The 20216-nt window shown below is 44.1% G+C and overlaps 1 protein-coding gene across 1 annotated transcript; it reads left to right on the top strand.

The window, feature by feature from the left end:
- The first annotated feature begins 389 nt into the window (after positions 1-389).
- On the top strand, positions 390-4688 carry LOC144128973 (uncharacterized). Its single transcript, XM_077662823.1, has 4 exons — positions 390-586; positions 672-831; positions 2310-2375; positions 4681-4688. Exons 1-4 carry the CDS (start codon positions 509-511, stop codon positions 4686-4688), a joined length of 312 nt encoding a protein of 103 aa, XP_077518949.1. The 5' UTR covers positions 390-508.
- Positions 4689-20216: the final 15528 nt, after the last annotated feature.

Genomic DNA, 20216 nt, shown 5'->3' with positions numbered 1-20216 from the left:
TACGCGGCTTACTTGCCGCCGGCCTACGGGATAGCCAACGCCCCATCGATACCCGATCGGTGGGGTTAACTCAAATCTGGCCGTCGCTTTCATTAGCCCTGTCTACATGAACCCGATAGAGTCGAGTAGAGTTAGCTTGTCGGGTAAAAACCAGTTGCCGGGTTCATGTAGACGCTGTCGGGTCGAGTAAAATAAGCGGCAGAGCGAGTCGAGTTAACTCGCCTGCAGGGGGTAGGTTAACTCGCCTTACCCGCCTTTCCAAAAACCATGTATACGCAGTCGGGTCAGGGAGTCGGATAACGGGGAACTCTAGGAAAGATTTCGGTCATGTGACCAGTCGACCAAAATGGCAGCCGCCGTCGGTCCCCGCGCTGTTTCCACCCGAGCTTCTTGGACCGACCGGGAAGTGGAATGTTTTTTAGCGCTAATCAGTGAAAAAAAAGTGAGCGAGGCGCTGGACAGCAGACGGCAGCGCAACCAAGATGTGTTTAAAGAGCTGCAGGCCGAAATGGCCAATCTCGGCTATCACTGGACGTGGCAGCAGTTGCGGAACTGCTGGAAGAATTTGAAGAAGAGATTCACGGCCGTGAGTATAAACATTCCCTCACCCGAATTTCGACGCCCATACGGAATGATACGACGTTGCAGCACAATTCTGTCTTGTGTGACAGGAACGGTTGGAGCAAGAGAGAAGTGGAGCTGCACCGTCGGCTTGGAAGTGGTATGACCACATGAGCGCGCTTCTCAGCCACAGGCCGATGGTGCAGGCTCGCGAGTACGGCGTGGACTCGCAAGATGTCCCACCAGACTACGGCGACAACTCGCAGCTAGGCAAGTATACACCCAAATGGGTTTTCACGCTCGTTTCCTTTTATGTGATGTAGCATGCCAGCAGCGCCGAAGTCGGCGACTCGGTGCTGCGTTGTTTTGGTGAGCGCTGATTTGAATGCCGCAACGTAGAGCGGTTAACGCAGTTTCAACCAGCTTTCGCATTTCTAGTAGCGCATTTACAACCCCCTGGAAAGCGGTAGCGCTAAGGAACAAGGACGAAAGAGAGACACGAGAACCCACGACAAGCGCTGATCTCGTCTCTCTCTTTCGAACTTGTTGCTTCGCGCTGTCGCTGTCCATGATGATTCACCAACTAGCCCGCAACAAGATATTAGTCCTACATTAAATGTTATGTAAACACAAAAAAAATCGATTCCAGAAAACGTATAATCGTAAGGACAAATGCGGCACTGTGCTGATAACGAGTGCACACAGGTACTCTTGAGCGAGACACACAAACATTCTTGTTTCCAGTAAAGAGCCTCAATAAGCTGACAACTGAATTTGTTCCTTGACAAATCCACTGGGCATGCAGCGGGGCTGACTTATGTTTTTTTATCATGCAATCATGTAACTGTGCAGATGTATTTGACAAATAACCAAGGTGCCCTGCACTTGGCCCAAACATGAAATGCTCTTTGCTCCTAGTGCACGTTTTCATTGACTGCAGTACACACCATCAGCTTTGAAAATGCAGTGGCTTATAATTTGTGTGCCTCAGCACAGTTCCCCTTAAAAGCGAACTCTTAAGAGCACATTTTCTTTGACGTAGATTATTATTGTGCTTTCATGAGACATGGTTAATCTCATCCAAATTTCACTGCACTAACATAGTACACGGGTCTCTAGCATTTCGCCTCCATTGAAATGCATTTAACGCGGCAGGAATCAAACCCACGTCTTTCGGCTCAGCAGCCCAGCACCATGAGCACTGAGCCACCACGGTGGCTTTATATACTGATGAGGTATAGACAGTGTTGAAAGGCTGATATCTCCCAAAAGGAAAGTTCAACACTTCTTGCCAGTGTTTGCCCGCGGGGCTGAAACTTGGAAGCTAACAAATAAACTAAAACAAATAATGAAGGGCTGTACAATGAGTTAAGGAAAAAACAATAAGTGTAATGTAAAAAGGACACAAGAACAATGTGTATGAGAGAACATGAATTAATGCTATCTCAGTTCATTAAGAGCAGGAAATAGACATGGGTGAAACATGCAATATATAGCATGGTGTCTTTGAGTGACTGTCAAGGCAAGGCACAAGTAGTTAAAGTTAGTAGAGAGTCTGTTGCAGTAACGAAGTAAGGAAGTTTGCTGGTAACAGGGTAGGCATGCTAGTTGCAAAGGAGAGGTGATTGGAGATAGAGGGCCCATGTTGTGCAGTGGGATGGGATGGCATCTTACAATCTTTGGACTGCAAGATGTGCAATTTCAGCGCTTTTGGCTATAGGAGCAGTGATTTTTTTTCTGTTTTGCAGATATCAGCGATGGTGACACCAGGACTGAGGAGGACGACGCTGATATCCTTCAGGAACAAAGTGAACGTAAGCTTGGGCAATTTTTAGGCACTCGATGGCATTTGAATGCTCAGCTGCAGAACAAAATTGGTTCCCTGGGCCCATGTTCACACTTCGATTTCTCGTAGTATTGATCCTTTGAGGTGCTCAACAATTGTCTGAGGCAGCGGAAGCGGATGTGCTGCTCAGCTTCACTGCAAAGTGTCGTCGGACCAGCCTTGAAAATAGTGAGGTATACGTGATTATATTTCCAGACATCGTTTGAGTGGGATGGTGTGGATTCCATTGGCGCAGAGTTTTGTTTCCAAGGTTACTGCATTTTGTTTTTTATATAAACAGTTTACTGTGGCACCGTTCAGGCTTTTTACCCGCAGATGCAGACGATGCAAGAGCCGCAACTGCTTCTGCTGCTTCAAACAATCAAAGAATGCTTGCGAGTCTCTCGAGAGGTCAGAATTAGAATATTTGCCCTGCTTTATGCTTCCTGCATACTTCCTGCGTACCATTTGGATTCAGTAGTTTTGCATCTCTGTGTAGCTGAAGATAGAAAAAGACAGCCTCATTTATTTTCTTGTTAATCCAATAATTGTTCAAATATAACAAGAAATGACATCTTGAGTTTTTCGAGATGACAAAAACATATTGCACCAACCAACATGCACCGAAACTTAAATCTATAGCTACTGGCCATGTAGCCAATACGAAAGCAAATTTTACTCTGCCTGTCATTTTTCTGCTGAGCTTCCCTTTTGATCAGTTCTGCATCTCTCCTCAGTGAAGTACTCTCTACTACGGTCCACCTCACACAGCTACGCCATGATTTAGTGTCCCGGTGATCCCCGAAATACCTTGGGATGTCACCGGGTGTATCAAAGGGTATCAATTTGGGCTATGCTCCCATGACTGAATGTTAGTGCTGCGTCTAAGATGGTAGTTCGGATGTGTGGCTGGTAAGGAAGGCATTCTTTGGTGCACATTCCCAAACTGCATGGTTAAATGACTCGTAAGTATTTTCGCATCTCCTGTAGAAACACTATCCTAGAAGCTTTGGTTGTGCATTGCGCTACTTGCTGGGGAGCAGGCTTTGTGGTATGAAGAACTGATTTGAGCGAGTACCTATGCAGGAAAGGCTTGTTCATCATTTGGCTCTTGTCAGCACAGCAGGTGCCTCAGTCATTTGAACACAGCATTTGACAGACATTGCTGTTGATAGCCAACATGTGGAAATACCTGCGAAAAACAGCCTTACGCATAAGGGCAGAAAAGCATGCGAGACGCTGAATAATATTCATGAAGGCTTTGGAATTTGATATTAGTAAACAACCAAAAATCAAATTTTTTTTTTTCCTGCACTTTAGTCTTTCCTGCATCCTGGAAGAACATGAGGTGGTTCATATTAATCAAGGGCTCTCCAGTATGGCACATCTCATGGCCCATTTGTTGCTTTCGAATGTTAAACCCAAATACCGTACCATACCACACATACTATGTTCTCTCCCTGTAAGGGCAATGCTAAGCTGCTCTAAATGATGCAAGTGCCTGCCAAATGCCCTCCATTCCATTTGTATTCTCCTGGCTATTTCACTGTCATGGTCCAACTCTACGGTCATTACTTGCCCAAGATAGATGTATTCTCTTACAGTATACAATACTTTGCTGCATATCTTTAACTGTTTGTCCCTTGCCAAATTGCTGGACGTGACTTCAGTTTTCTTCTTATTAACTTTTAGCTCTACCATTCTGCTTGAATATTGAGGCCCTGAGTCATGCACTGAGACTCCTTCTGAGTTACGTCGCTGGACAACATGAGCAAATCGGAGGTTCCTAGGATTTCTTCCATTAATTTTTATCCCAAGCTCATCCCAGTCCAATCATTTGGCTCTTGTAAACATGCAGTGTATAGCATCAAAGAGCTTATGTCGCCTTACTCTACACCCTTTCCAATTAGCATTTTGGTACATTACTCTACACCCCAGACCTTGTTGTTCAATTTCCTCACACCCATTCTTTCTTTTTCTGGTGGAGAATTGTGGCGGCACAAGGATTTGAACCATGGGTCTCCTGCACGCGAGGCGGTTGCTCTACCTCTGCGCCAGCGCAGCATCCACTGAACTGGCCACTATAGTGGCCACTGTACTGCACCCTGAATGCCTAGTGGCATCGCTGGTGCTCATCTGTATGCAGCAATAATGAGAGAACAAGAGTAGCACACGAATTTTTTTCAAGAAAAAGTCGTTCAAACACAGCACAAAGCTCTTATACCTATGCTATTAGGAAGTGTTGTCAAAGTAAAGTGATGCAACTTGCTATCTTTAAGTGTGGTTGTTTGCAGAATCCTGATGTGTTGTATTGCCAGGAATATTTAGGTAGTGCAAACTTAAATACATATGTGACCAGTGTTTCGACAAAAAAAAACTTTCTTTTTATAGTGAAAAGAGCAGTGTGCCTGTGATGGGCATTGCTGAGGTGGTCAGAATTTATGCATACTATGGCATTTTCCCATTCTGGTAATTTTAATGTTTTCACCTAAAGTGTGTGTAAACTTTGTACCACAAGGTCTCGTGGACTAAGTTTCACTTGCACAAGGTTAAGGGTGAGTATGTGCCTGCAGTGTTTCACTTTTTTTGACCTCTAATTGAAAATTGTCTCTCGGTTTATTGAACATGCCTAAAGCTGTTACCTCACTTTGTAAACATGGACATTGCTATGTATCACACAGAAATGTTACTAGTGAAAGGGGGACATCACGACACAGGACGTAGTCTCAAATTCCAGGTCTAGTACCTTGCCACCGCATCTTTCCTCTCTTTCGGAGTCATAGCATTCTAGAATGTGTTTTCCAAAAAAAAAACAAATTGCCTGGGCAAGCACTGGCAGCAGGAGTCTGAAGTCATTGCTGCATCCAAAGAGTGTTATATACTAGAATGATAGTCATGACACATAAAATCAGAACTGTCTTCAGTTTCCAACCTGCATGGACTCAGAACACTGGTTCCTCTAGCAAAGAAAAAGTAAACAATGTGCAAAGAGGTGAGCACCCTGGTATAGTATGTGTGCTGTTCAAGAACATGAGGCAGTGTTTATCTGTTCAATAAAGGGGTCAGCTGGCAGGATGCTATAAATGTAATGGGTGCTTGTCAAATTTGAGTATGGCTATGTTTTAGGATATGCATAAACACAGAGGGAAAGCTGTGAGCAGTTTTCAGAAACTTTTCAGGATTCGTGCTGCACGCAAAAAGAATGTCGGTGATCAATGGAAAACCCGCGGAAAGGACGCGTTCACAAGCAGGAGTACACAGGGCAAAGTTGCCCTGTGTACTTCTGCTTGTGAACGCGTCCTTTCCTCTGGTTTTCCACGTATCATGCAGCAACCGGCCCAACAAGCTACGCTTCTTCAATAGAATGTCCGTGACAACTGCTAGTACCCATTCTTTTTTTTTTTTACACCAGCAACAGTGTCCTGTGTGGAAGCTTACCTGTAGCACTGTTCCATTTAAGCTCCGTGTAGTTTTCATGCAAGAATTGATTGCTTCAGCCACAGCACGTATAAAAAGTTAAAAGTTCAAACCTGTTTTTAGCAGACCTGCCTTTTTTTGCTCTGCAATTCTTTATTTTTCAGCAAAGTGTGAATAGTCCACGAAGGAAAGTTGTGACCATTTGCATGTGTTTTCCTTCTTTTTTTAGCAAGCACCTCAAGCAGATCACCGCCACAGAAACGACGCCGCATGGGAGAGGCGAAATTGGAAAAGGTGCTGTTAAATGTGCAGCGTAAAAACGAAGAATTTTGGACGAAGCAAGCAGACATACAATTTCAACAACAAAAACAACTGCTTGCAGATGAAAACAAGCACATGCAGGAGCTCCTGCAATGTGTTTCCACCACCTTTCTGCAGGGCACACAAACTTTAATGGGGCAGTTATTTTCTCAGCAGGCAGCATTGGTGGCATCCCTACAACACATGCCCAGCTTCCCACAATTTATGGGACCACCAAACATGAACTTGCAACACCAATTTCCACCACCGCCGCCAGCCGCCAACACAGCACCAACACCTAAACACTGAGGTGAACTACACCCGTGACCTTGCCACCTTTTTCAGTTTCATTTAATCACTTCTAGAGTACAAAATAGCGACTGATGCCTCCTTAACGTGCAGCAGCCTCGGAAACATTAAAGGGACACTGAGGACAAATCCATCCAATCATTGTTTTTGATACAAATTATGGTTTATGGGGGTTTAACGTCCCAAAGCGACTCAGGCTATGAGGGATGCTGTAGTGAAGGTCTCAGGAGATTTCGACCACCTGGGGTTCTTTAACATGCACTGACATCGCACAGTACACGGGCCTCTAGAATTTTGCCTCTATCGAAATTTGACCGCCGCCGCCGGCATCGAACCCGCGTCTTTCGGGTCAGCAGCTGAGCGCCATAACCACGGAGCCATCGCGGCGGCTGATTCTTTGCCTCTTTCTGGCTGTATTGGCATTTCTCTAGCACCAAAAGATGCATTTTTAGCAGATAAAATTGGATTTTAAAAATTTGCAAGCAGTCAATTCAAATTCTTGACATCTGTACTTTCTGCCACCGGGCAGCCATCGTGTACAAGTGAATGGTGGTGTAGCTTAGCTTCTGGGATCCGTGCCCAAAAATCTGTGTTGATACATGCATTCCACTTCCGAAATCGGCCGCTGACGGCAATGCCTGTTTTTCTTTTCCAGCTTACAAAACGCTCCAATTTTGGTGTGAATGGTCTCTTTGTGGTTTGAGCAAGGTACAGTTACAATACAGGCCAGCTTCTATTTGTTCTCAGTGTCCTGTTAATCTACCCTAATACCTTATAGGTAACTATAAGGATGTGCAATATTATCGCAAACAGTATAAGTGCAATATTAGATTCCTGACAAGTCAAAAGTGTGCAGGAAGTAAATGTACTTTTTTGTTTTTAATAATATGCTCCTATCTTCATTATTATTATTATCTCTGAGGCAGTGGTTTATCTTGCGTCCTTGTTCAGTTTCATTTTGTGTTTTTGTGTGATGTGTTTGTCAGTTCCTAATTTGTTTACAAGATAATGTTTTTTTCAGATATATACATTAAGAGTATTAATGAAGCTTGCTTTTTGTTGGTTTCTTTTAATGAACTATAATTACGCATGCTTTCTTTTAGTACTTGCCAAAGGTCATTTGTTTTCCTTCATCAGACAGGTACAAACTGTGTGATCTGTTTCTCAGTTCCTAATTTGATTTTAAGATATTTTGGTAATCTTGTTTCAAATGTGATAACCTTCAATTTTAATGATGCCAGCTTTTTGGGAGTCATTTAATGAACTATATTTCTGCATGTTTTCTTGTATTGCTTGCCGAAGTCATTTATTTTGCTTGACTGGAGAGGTACAAACTATGTGATATGTTTCCCAGTTCCTAATTTAATTTTAAGATTTTTGATAATCTTGTTTCAGATGTGTGTTAATCTCGAATTTTAATGACATCTGCTTTTTGCTGGTGTCTTTTAATGAACTATATTAATGCGTGCTTTCTTTTAGTACTTGCCAAAGGCCATTTGTTTTCCTTCACCAGAAAGCTACAAACTGTGTTATCTGTTTCTCAGTTCCTAATTTGATTTTAAGATTCTTGATAACCTTGTTTCAGACATGTGATAATCTCGAATATTAGTGACATCTGCTTTTTGTTGCTGTCTTTTAATTCACTGTATTTATGCATGCTTTCTTTTTATTACTTGCCAAAGAGTGACATTTATTTTGCTTCACTGGAGAGGTACAAACAGTGGTGTGTTTATCTGATGTGAAAACAATAGCAATCACATTAATAATCAGGTGTCCTCCTGACACTTTGACTTCTGCACCCTTTTGTGTTGTTCGAAAACACATTTATGTTTCTTGTATGTGGTTTCTGAGACAAATAAAAAAGAAGATCTACATTCCAAACACGGCTGTATAATGTATTTATTTATCACATTACCCAAAGTGCCTGTTTGGCAGTACAATGGAGGGAGAGAGGTACAACATAATCATACAATATAGTGGCAGGGAAAAAATTCTCACGGAAAATACATTGCAACATAATTTGATACAAACACAAGCATAAAATTACAGCAATGCAGCAAACAATTCATTAGATTTTGTTGAAATGACTTCCTGGGGCAACTTATTCCATTCATTTATTGTTTTTGGAACAAATGACATTTTTAATAAATCAGTAGTGCATTTAACTTCCTTTACTTTGAAAGTGTGGTCCCTTTTTGCAGATATATAGTCTGGTGGAAATAATGGTCACGGTCAATACCTGTTTTAGAATGGTATATAGTTCGGAAGAATTTCTGCCTAAGTACATATCTGCGTCCCTGCAGTGAAACCCATCCGAAAGACTTCTGCGTTGCTGACACACTGAAATTTTTGCTGTGAGTATTTAAAACAAAGTGGACAGCCAGGATTTGGGCCTTCTGCAATTTATCAATATTTTTAGTTTCAGGGCCCCATACTGTGCACGTATAGGCCTTACGTTAGTTGTGTATAGCAGTTCTTTACTTTGTAAAGGAAAACGCTTGGAATTCCTGCATAAGAAAGTCAAAATTCGACCTGCTTTTGCAGTTATTTAATTGATGTGCCTATGCCAACACAGATCACTACTTATATACCCACTGAGATATTTGTATTCGTTGACGGACAACAAATTCACGGAGTAAATGCTGTAAAGAAAATGACAAGGTGACCTTTTCTTAGTAAAACACATATGGAGACTTTTCCGGAGATTAATAGTGACGCCCCATTTATCATATCATTTAGAAATTCTGTCAAGGTCGCATTGCAAAACATCTCGTTCAGCAGGAACAGAAACAGTTCGGTACAAAACAGTCATCTGCGAACAGGCCCAATGTAGACGATATACCAGCGAAAATGTCGTTTATAAAAATTACAAATAAAAGTGGTCCCAGAACTGACCCTTGTGGTACAGTCGCAAGTAAAAAATATTAGCACAAATCACTGCCGATCAGAATTTGTACATCTCACCATGCGGCGCTGTGGTTTGCAGGCCTGTCCATCGGGCCGTTTCCGTATTTTCAGCATGGGGGGGGGGGGGGGGGGGGGGACGGCAGGAAGTAAGCTTTATGAAGCGTGCCATTGCCCGAGCGTCGAAGTGCCGACCCTACGTGACTGTGCATGCGGCATTTATTTTGGCTCGGTTATCATGAGCAAAGAAGGATTCTTTTTTATTACTGTTTTTTTTATGTCCGTGATAGTTTGTCAAAAGGAACTCGCTCGGGATGATAGAGCTACTTTTAGCCAGTATTACACAAGCTCGAAAAACAGATAGAGTTTATTTTTCCGATGCAACTAATTCACACAGGTCACTTTGTTGGGAAAGTGTAGTAACATTATTGACAGGAGCACTATCCCATCAATTCAGGGAAAGAAGGGAGGAGGACAGCCAGTTCGCTGTCGTGATGCGTGAGCAAACACGTCGTTGCACTAATGGTGTGCGTAGGCCCCACCGACTGTCACAACGCTTTGAAGGCGCTCAGGGAAGGAGTCAAACAGGCTGCTTGCAAGGTCAGGAAGAGCCTGGAGCCTGCTCCATTCCTCTTGAACCACCGCCCAAAGGATATCTGGTGATGATTTGTGGAGGTAGCCTTACAGATAGTCGCTTTTTCATTAATCCCCATATATTTTCAATTATATTCAAATATGCTCCTTTGGGAGGCCATGGCAACTCCTGGATGCAGAGCTGTTCAAGCAGTTACCAAACGCAGCACGGCTGAGGCTGCTTGCAAAAATATCTGCCAAACAAGCAAAAAAAAAACAACTATCCTATTCTTCACCCGTTGCCTGTGGGATCAAGGCAGCGCTAAACAAAAGAGAGGGCGAGACAGAAAAATAAATCTTGCTGAGCCGTGACAGTCCGCTGAACCCCCCTAATACTGTAGAATGGGAACGGCCCGGCACTCTCGTTATCAGCCTTTTTGTCATTCGCAGCGCCACGCATTGTCATTCCAGCGCTCCGGTGTTCCGTCATGTGTGCTAATCTCTTTTACTCGTGACTGTACTCCTGAGGTTACAGCAACTTCGTCCGATATTTCACCACTAACCACCGCCCTAAGTTTTCTTAAATGAGGGCACGCTTTGCTCCATGCTACTACTTTACTGCTAATGTTATACAATGATAATTTTTCTAGTAATGAAGTATGTGGTACAATGTCAAACGCTTTCATAAAATCGAGAAACATGCACTCAACAGAAACTGCTTTATCTAAAGAACTAGCTATATCATGGGCAAGTTCAGTCAAGTGTGTGACGCATGAAAACACTACAAAACCCATGTTGGTTATTATTTATGAGGGAAAACTTAAGATGGTATACAATGTAAAAAATACATGTTCCAAAACCTTGAAAACTGCACTTGTGAGGGATACTGGGAGATAATTTGAAGCCAAGTTACATGGCCCTGATTTATGAATCGGCACAACATACGCCATTTTCCAATTACTGGGCAAATCACTGTCTTCAAGTGATTTTGAACATCACTCGGTTAATGCATGCATAGTAGGGCTGTTCAAGATACGAGTGAAAAAAAAGGCTGGCAGTTATAGTATGTCTACACAAACTGCAAAATGCAATAATACTTTGGTTTCAAGTAGGTGATGCATGGTACAAAAGCAAAACTGTTTTCAGTACTAAAGATGACAGAGTAGCCGCCGCAGTGGCTCAGTGGTTATGGCGCTCGGCTGGTGACCCGAAAGACGCGGGTTTGATCCCGGCCGTGGCGGTCGAATTTCGATGGAGGCGAAATTCTAGAGGCCCGTGCACTGTGTGATGTCAGTGCACGTTACAGAACCCCAGGTGGTCGAAATTTCCGCAGCCCGTCACTACGGCGTCCCTTATAGCCTGAGTCGCTTTGGGACGTTAAACTCCAAAAACCAATCCAAACCAAAAGATGACAGAGAACACATTAACTCAGGACAGGCGTGAACTGCGAAGTGAAGAGTATTGCCGAGCCAAGCTCTCTGTGACAACCACACATTGCCAGATACAATCCACAACATAAGGAACTAGGCAGTACACAGGATTCCACATGATATATCAGAAGCAACATGTGGCACACACAGTCGCATATATTATGAGGACTATCATAATAGTCTGTCTGAAGCAGAGAACATTTCAAGCCCATTCAGTCAAAAGACACTGTAGTTCAGTTGTCAGCAAGACCAGGAAAGCAGTCAGTATTGTACGGCCAAATAAAATAATCCCAAGACTGCTGAGATACTGAAAGCATTAATGATTTTTTCAGGCTACTAAAAACAAATGCCTTTTGCCTGAGTATTGCTTGTTGTGGTGCTCTTCACATAAGTGGCTGTGCAAAATGGACGCGCTTGATATAATGTGTGGGATCTTCTTTGCTGCCTACTTCCACAAGATGCAAGTTGTGTGTGGTAAATGCCGTAAAAAGTTGCCTGACAACAAAATTCTAGTGACACCTCATGCCTATCCTGTGCTACTGTGCTAACAATTTTCTGCTAAATGCACTTCAGTGTTCGAACCCGACCGCGGCAGCTGCATTTCGATGGAGGCGAAACGTTAAGGCACGCGTGTGCTGTGCAATGTCAGTGCAGGTTAAAGATCCCCAGGTGGTGAAACTATTCCGGAGCCCTCTACTCTCTTGCTTCCTTTCTTCTTTTACTCCCTCCTTTATCCCTTCCCTTATGCACAGTTCAGGTGGTTCACCGATATGTGAGACAGATACTGTGCCATATCGTTTCCCCCAAAACGAATTTTCATTTTCACTTTAGCGGAAGCTACTTGTGCGAATCGGGAAGTTATGGGCTAAATAATTGCTCAGGCAGTCCCTTACATCCGACTGTTGGGTGCCTGCATAAGGCCTGCTGACGGGCTGCGGAAAGTCTTCCGATTCAGTAGCTGAAACAATGGCACCCCAGGAGTCCTCATAGGTTTCTGAATGCTGCTCACAAAAGTTGTGCAGCACGCATGCTGTGAGGGCAACAGTGGGCACAAACTTATAGTTTATGTCTGTGCGCTTAAGTAAAACGCGCCAACGCCCCTTCAACCTGCCAAATTCCTGTTCTACAACATTCCTCCCAGTGCTGTGGTACACGTTGAAGGACTCAGCTTCTTTGGATAGCCTCCCTGTGTAGCCTTTCAAGATCCAGGGCAGTGGGGGATACGCAGGGTCAGCGAGAAGCATGAAGGAAAGAAGCTTCCCCTCAAAGAGCTGGCTGCCCTTTGGCAACAGTTGGTCGCTGTTCTTGTAGAGTTTCGACATCTTAAATGCTGTCGAGTCATGCGCACTGCCTGGCGCAAGGCATGAAATGCTGCGAAACCTGAATGCAGAAAAAATGGGATGCACGTCAAGACAAAGAAGCTTTTGTAGGCTATCATTTACACCATCTATTAGGTGCTAAAGCACTGGTGCAAAATAAAAGCAATAAGTTTGTATTTGAATTGCACTAAAGGGAAGCAAAACTAGCCAGCAAAACAATGTCAAAAAGGAAATAGAAGTAATTACAAAATATCTTGAAAAAGCAAAAAAAAAACTGCAGACCACCCTGAATTGCATTCTAAAAACTTTGTGGCATCACTGCCACGAAATGTGCCACTGGGCACATCCACAGGAGCTGTGTTGAGCTCCTTTCTGCCATCTTTATAAATTTTTTTGCTATAGCTATGATCCTAATTGCAAATTATGCATGTGTTGCATTCATATAGCTTGTTTTTATTTAGGTGCCAAAAAGTTAGTACAGGTTTAAAAGAAATAGTTCACAAGCAAACTGTACAACACCACTAGATTGCTCAGTGGGAAGTGTGCTGAAAGTCTGCAGTGAGATTTTAAAGGCAAATAGATTACTTATGGATGTCCCACAATTTAAATAGAACAAGATACATGCACTACAGTACCAACAAATGGATGCCATGTTAGTCAATCATGATAAGCATATCTTGGGAGAGGTCCTTGCACACAAGAATGTCAAGTTTGAAAATTCGTCATGCCTGTCCTTGCACACAAGCACAACAAAATAATTATCTAGCTTCGAATTTCAGAGTACTTAGTGTGAAACACTTCATCAGCATGCTTCATTACTGTTTTCCATAAGTTTCAGTTATTGCTGCTGCATACAAACAGCAAAGCTTAGTTCCAATAACGAATAAACAAATATACTCACAGTCCACTGTCGTCCACGACTGCCTGCATGTTGTAGGATGCCCACATTTTGCGATTAATAAAGTCTCTGTACCCTTTTCTTGGTGCAGTGATAGGAATATGAGTGCCATCAATGGCACCACATATCTGTGGGATGTGGCACTTCTCAGAGAACCTCCTGCCAATCAATGTGGCCTCTTCAGTTGATGGCAGGTAGATAAATTTGTTTGAAAGGTGCCTTTTTACGGTACTGCAGAAAAGGTACAAAAATTTCTGCACAGTGCTTTTGTGAATTCCGAACTGATTTGCAACTACTCGGTACTCACAACAGCTAGCCAGTTTGTACAGTGCAATTGCAATTCTTTTGTCAACTGGCACTGGCTCTCGAACGTAATTACATTCTGGTGACATAAATGTAGCAAGGGCAGCAACCAATTCACAGAAATTTGCCCGTGACATTCTGATGTTTTCTTTCCATTCACCATCATCAAAGTTGGAGCAAACAATATTGTCCCACCAATCACTACTTCTGTTCTTCATCCACATGCGCCGCTTTGGTGGTGGTGCCAGGGATTCCGGTCCTGCAAGATACCTGGTGTTATCAATTTGACACGCACTTTTTTTTTCACTACCTTTTTATGAATATGCACAAACTGCAGGCTAGTGCGTGGATATCACAGTCCTAAAAACGAGTGTCACAAAAGATGCCATGGTACTACATAAGGTATTGGAAAGCATGAACTCTGGTCTTGATTTTGAGTATTTCCAATTAACTTGCTGCTGGCTTTTAGTGCAGTTATTAAAAGTAATAATTAAAAATACAGGATTGCATATTTCTTTAGGTTACTCCATCGTTATGAGGTTAATGAACTTATGCAGCACTTACCAAAATCCTGCTACGTTATATAATTAGTTTTACCACATGTGCTTGCATCCTGCTACCCTATGAAAACCAAGAAGCAATTTATGAAAACCTCGCGATTGATGAAGCGTTATAAAGTAACGATGTTTAATATTACGTAATGCGATCATTTGCAGCCGCGTCAGCATGCTGTTCAGCACTACACCAAACACAGGAGAACGTATTCCCGTAACAGCGCAGTGCATGTTTGGTAACGAGCTGTACCCCCTTTGTAAAAGCAACCGAGCAACGGGGCTAGCTTTTCAGCCCCCTTACGGCACTCCTACTGAGTGAAAAGTCCCGAAAGGTGAGTACAGGGGTTCTCCTGACCTTACACAGAATTAGAGCTTAAGGTCTGCCATAAGTGTCATGCTACTCGGCTAACATGCAAAACCCGTTGATCGGTTAGTTTTGGAAAAGGCGGCACTTCCGCACTCCATTTTTCGTCTCACACTCCACCGTTAAAACTCATGCAGCCTACTGTATTCGAGATATGTAGCTTGCGACTTTAGGAATGCCACATCATCCGCTATATTAGTTTCTGCACACCAGGATTAGCGAGGACAGGCGTAGAAGAATAGACACTAACCATACATGACGGCGACTTCGTGGACGGCCCAACCGGCGGTGAGCGGTGTTCGGCTGTTTGATATACTCCGTATACGTTGACAACGAGCCCGGTAATGAATCACCGCGGCAGAGAGAAGCATATTATGAAAGCTTATCCATGACATCAAAAGGGTCATGAAATAAAGCTGATGGAGAGTGAGCATCATGATCAAAACAGCAGACGACATGGCCATTGCGAACGCGCGGGAACCCGCGGGCCAAAAACAGGAACCGGAAACTTGCACGATAACTGCGAACCTCGACGCTAGGCGCCGCTGCGATACTTACGCGCTTGAACAGAGTTCATGTAGACAGCAATCGAGGCGAGTCAGAGGCGAGTCACCTAACCCGACGCTGACTCTACCCGGTCCTGCCGGGTTCATGTAGGAGGGCTTGCTCCCCTCCTCGACAAGATTACTATTTTTCAAGATCTTCCCACGAGATGCTCGTCGCAAGACCGCGTAGCGTTTGGTGTCTGTGAAGACGAGGGGGCTTCCGGCGCAAAACAGTGCGAGGACAAAAGCGCGCGTCCGTCGCTGTCAGGGGGTCAGGTGTGCTCGACCCCAAGACGGGCGCTCCTTTTCAGCGCGCTCGCCGCCGCCTGCCACCGAGTAGGGGGTTCAAGGGCGGGGGGGGGGGGCGCAGCGGGGAGTCGCCGAGACCGGGCGACTGGTCCTAATGACCCCGCGGATCATCCGATCCCTTACACCCACGGTACCCACGGCACAGCCGTTACTACAATCCTAACAATGTCATCTGCTTTCTCCCTCGCACACGCGACAAACATATGCCAGCGAGATGATCACTCAAGTTGTTCACAGAACCCACTGAAAGAGAAGAAGACTGTCTTTGCGAGAATAATGGGTATCATGGTCGCCCGGCTCCTACCCAGCCGTATCTCCTTCATTCCCGAAGCCTCGGCAACCCCTTGGCAACGCACACACGTCGACAGCTGTACATGGTTAGGCTTCTTCAAGACGGGTTATGCCCGTGACGGCGCGGAGTAAACAAGGACGTCCGCCGCAAGCAGGGGAGGCCGGTACGGGACGGGTCCCTTTGTTGGCGACTTCCGAGCGGCCTTCTTTGCGAACACAAGACCGAGTTTGCGGAAAGGTCAGCGAACTCCACACCTCGCAACCAAGAATGTCACGCGGACACTTGCTGTCAGTAGCCTTGTTTACATGAGCCCGACAGCGGCGGGTCGAGTAGGGCCGCGCCAGATGTCAGGCTGACCACCCGACGCGACAGCGTTTATATGGACTCATTTTCTGTCGGGCAGAGATCGCCGCTACCCCTAGCGTCGAGCAAGCAAACCACGCGCGGATGCTAGAAGAAGAGGAGGAGCGCCCAGGCTTGCGCAGCGCCGCCATACCAGAGAGGAGGCAGGAGAGGAGGCGCTAAGCCGATGCGGCAGCGTATACATGGTCCTTTCAACCGGTTCTGGCCAACGCCGGGACGAGTCAACCCACCCCCTGCAGCCTAGAGTCACTGGAAAAATCAGAGTACCGCAAAGGTCGGCATTTGACTGGCAACACTGAGCGGCCACCGCCATATACCTTCCAAGCCGACTGCGTCGCAGGAAGGCCGCCGTGTTGGAAGAGCTCGATATTCGGTGACACACCGGGTTGAGTGTTTACTCAAGTGCTTTGTGCACGAAGATAATGGTTGCTAAGAACGAAAAGAATGTTATTTTGTGCGAAGTAATGCAGCTGGTGGTTGTTTTGCACGCCGATCGTGTTTACTTCCGGAACTGTGCTACGATTGTGGGCAGCAGCTTAGCGCTGCTATCGGGAGCTTATGCACGCGTTTTTTCCCCCCTTCCGTGGAGCGAGCTACGAAGGAAACATTTCTTTACTTCGAGCCGCAGTGAGGCAAGCTTGTGTTTTTGGGCATGAACATCGTGGACCGCCGTCGGCTTCTGGTGAATGTTTCCAAGCAGGACGAAACTAACACCTGACAGTGTCACAGGTAAGTACGTGCGTTCACTGTATAATTTCACAAGCTAAATAGGATATATTTAATTTAGTTTATAATCGGATACCGCTCGTTCTGGACTCTGCCGGGCGACTTCGTCCGCCGTATACGCACGACACACCGCGACTGCCATGTGCGTCGTGTGCGCACCGGTGTTTGGCCGTGATCGTAAGACGATCTGTGCACAGCAGGCCTAAAAACCAACTTCGATGGCCATTTTGCGCACTAAATCTAGCGTGATTACAGCAACGTATATGTACAGAAGTACACTGATAATGAGCGAGCGTTTGCTACATTGCGATTTATGAACGCGGCTGTCTAGTGCGTTCATGAGTGGCTACTCTTCCCAACTTATTTACGACTGTTTTCTTATACTGCAAAGATTTGCTGCCTGCGTAAAAAAAAGGCAGGAACGCCCGCTTGTGACGCAGCACTTTGTTTTTCTAAGTTACATGGGTGATGTATAAAATTCTTGTGGTTTTAGAGCGGTTTATGCAACATGCCCTGCATTTGAATTGTGTGTGGCCACATAGTGACAGAGTGAAACTAAAGCTACTGGGTGTTCTGTTGGTTTGTATTTCTTGTTATGGATCAAGCACAACATCATTTGGGTATGCACCGTAGCATTTCAACATAAAACATAAGTATGATGACTTCAGTTTATTGTGTGTGCTCGGCTTACAAGCTCAAAATTTGAAGCATGTGTTGTGAATATCACCTGGCCGTCGGTTTCAAGCTCAAAATGCGTATGTATACATGAGCAAAGGATAAGTGGAAAAGAGGAAGTATTATGGGCCTCGTATTGACCATATTTTCAGAAAGGACTGCAATGTGTCAGATTCTGAAATCTTGTGTGTAGGTGACCAAAGGAAAATAAATCAAAAGATGAGTTACTTGAATATTATATGCTTGCAGTGTTTGGTAATATTTTCTTGAATGTTATTTGTATAGGTCAGTTTCATTTGTAATAAAGATACAGGTACAAATTACACATTCAATGAAAGCAAGGCAGTAAACAATATGAACGCTTTTTGCGCGGTAAGCGATAGCCACCTTGCATCCATTTATTGATACCATAGATAACATATACATTGCTTTCATTTTGCCGACCGCAAGCCTACAGCTTTAGTCATGAACAAAGTGGAACTTTGGGCTAGTTGGCAGTACTTTTTAGAGAGAGACTTGCCGAAGAAACAGAGGACGGAGAAAGAAGGATTGGAGAAGTGAAAACGCTCAAAGAAGCTTTAATTGCAGAGACATACTCAAGGAGACCAACATGTCGGTGCTCACTGCTGTTGCAGAAAGCCTGTTTCAGAAATTGTGCAGAGAATATAGATGACCCACTGTCCTCAGTGCCACAAAGGAACAGCAGAAAAAAAATTCAGATTTTGCCCTGCTTCCACCCTATCTCTGTTCTGAAATGGCAGCAGAACAGTTCAATACAGACGTAGTGTTCGTTGGCTCCCACTCCCCTCACAAGTAGTCAAGCCTTTATACACTTTTCAGCTTAATTATGGTGAAGAAACTGGTTTGAAATAGGAAGTATGCCACAAAGCTTGTTGAATGTGCAGCAGCTGTGGTTTGCAAGATAGCTGTAGGTCTGTTTATATAGGCAGACTGGTTGTTTACTAAACAACTGACCAAGAGAATATGGTGCTTAACTTAATAAAATAATGCTCAATATCTGCATATACACTGTAAACCCTGTAGTTTTTATCTGCTGTACAGAAGCACAGAAGTCTTAGGACAATTAAAAGACAAGTTAGCTAGGGGGATTCTTGAGGCACCTCTCATTGGTAGGTTGGGAAGGGACGCATGTCAATGATAGATCTGGTGTTGATTTTCTTCAAAGAGCACTTAGGTTGCTTAATTCTAGATAATATAGTTTTTTTGTCATAAGGTGAGTCTTTATTCTTGTTTTTAATTTCGCTATATGTATGAAGCTTTCACCTTCTTTGCTTTTGATAGTTTTTGCTGTGATACAAATTTTTTCCCGTAATCACAAAGCTTTCACCATTCCTGTTTAAGTGTTGTGGCTAGACACATTGCTTTCCTTAATGGGGTTATCAAATAGAGCTCATCCCGTTCTTCCTTCATCATCCTGTGTTTCTGAGTAAAGCCTCTCCTTCAAATGTGATCATGAAGTAGGCACACCATGCAAACTTCAAAAATGGGTCGACTAAGACACTTTGTCACCTGTAACAAAGTGCACGTAAATGAATGACAGTGCCTTTTTTCTCTTTATGGCACATAAGCCAAACGTGCTTATGCTGAAGAAACTTGGAAGTGGAGGTACACCTGAAGTAGAAATTAAGAATGGCTTAGTTTTTCTCCTTCCGACTAGCAAACTGCCTGTAACATCCATCATGTACGGAAGCTACAAGTTCTTAAGCCTAATGAATTTTATGATTTCTTTTCTCGGATTTATAAAGACAGCTTTAACTAAGCTTCAATGCATGTGTTGCTTGGAACGTATCACGATCTGTAATTACTGTGCTAGCAAACTAGTTTCAGTTGCAGCGCCAATCATCACAATGGCAGTGAGGTAAACCGAATGCCCCTGCTGTTGCGCCCTTGGGTTAAGTGGAGTAATCACTGACTAAAGAATAAAAAGTAGTAATAGTGGAAGCAACTGCATTTCTTTCATACATTAAATTTTGATGGCACTGTAGAGGATGCTTTGCTATCTGTGAAAAGCTTTCAAAAAGCCCATGGGATCAGCAGATACAGTTTGAGCTATGAAATTGTCTGCCTTGTCATAAACAAACTACTCTGCATTACTCTGCAGATGAATGGCACCGACAGAGACATATTCAGCCAACGGAGGTCCTCATCTGTCACCACTGGGAAGGCACAGCATTACACAAGAAAGGAACCCTCTTACAACTCACAACAGCGGGCGCTGGTGACTGGTGCCAGGACCTTCCCCGCAAGCCTTGTTTCTTAGAAAATATGCCGGTGAGCCAGTTCCTCTTCATCCGCATGTTCCAAGGAAACACTCATTCCAAAAGTATACATCACTGACCTCACCTCCAGAAGCAAACAAGTTTGCTTCACCTACGGAACACACTGGAGGCTAACACCACCAGTGTAAATAAACAAAGTAGAAGCACTGCAAACAGCACACGCAAGACTAGAAACACATATCACCCCTGCAGTCATCTTGAACAGCAAGTGGAGTTTGCTGTACAGCATAACAATAACAGCTACCTAGT

This window comes from Amblyomma americanum, chromosome 1, assembly GCF_052857255.1.
Source record: "Amblyomma americanum isolate KBUSLIRL-KWMA chromosome 1, ASM5285725v1, whole genome shotgun sequence".
NCBI classification, from domain to species: Eukaryota; Metazoa; Arthropoda; class Arachnida; order Ixodida; family Ixodidae; genus Amblyomma; species Amblyomma americanum.
This window is presented reverse-complemented; position numbering and strand designations above follow the sequence as displayed.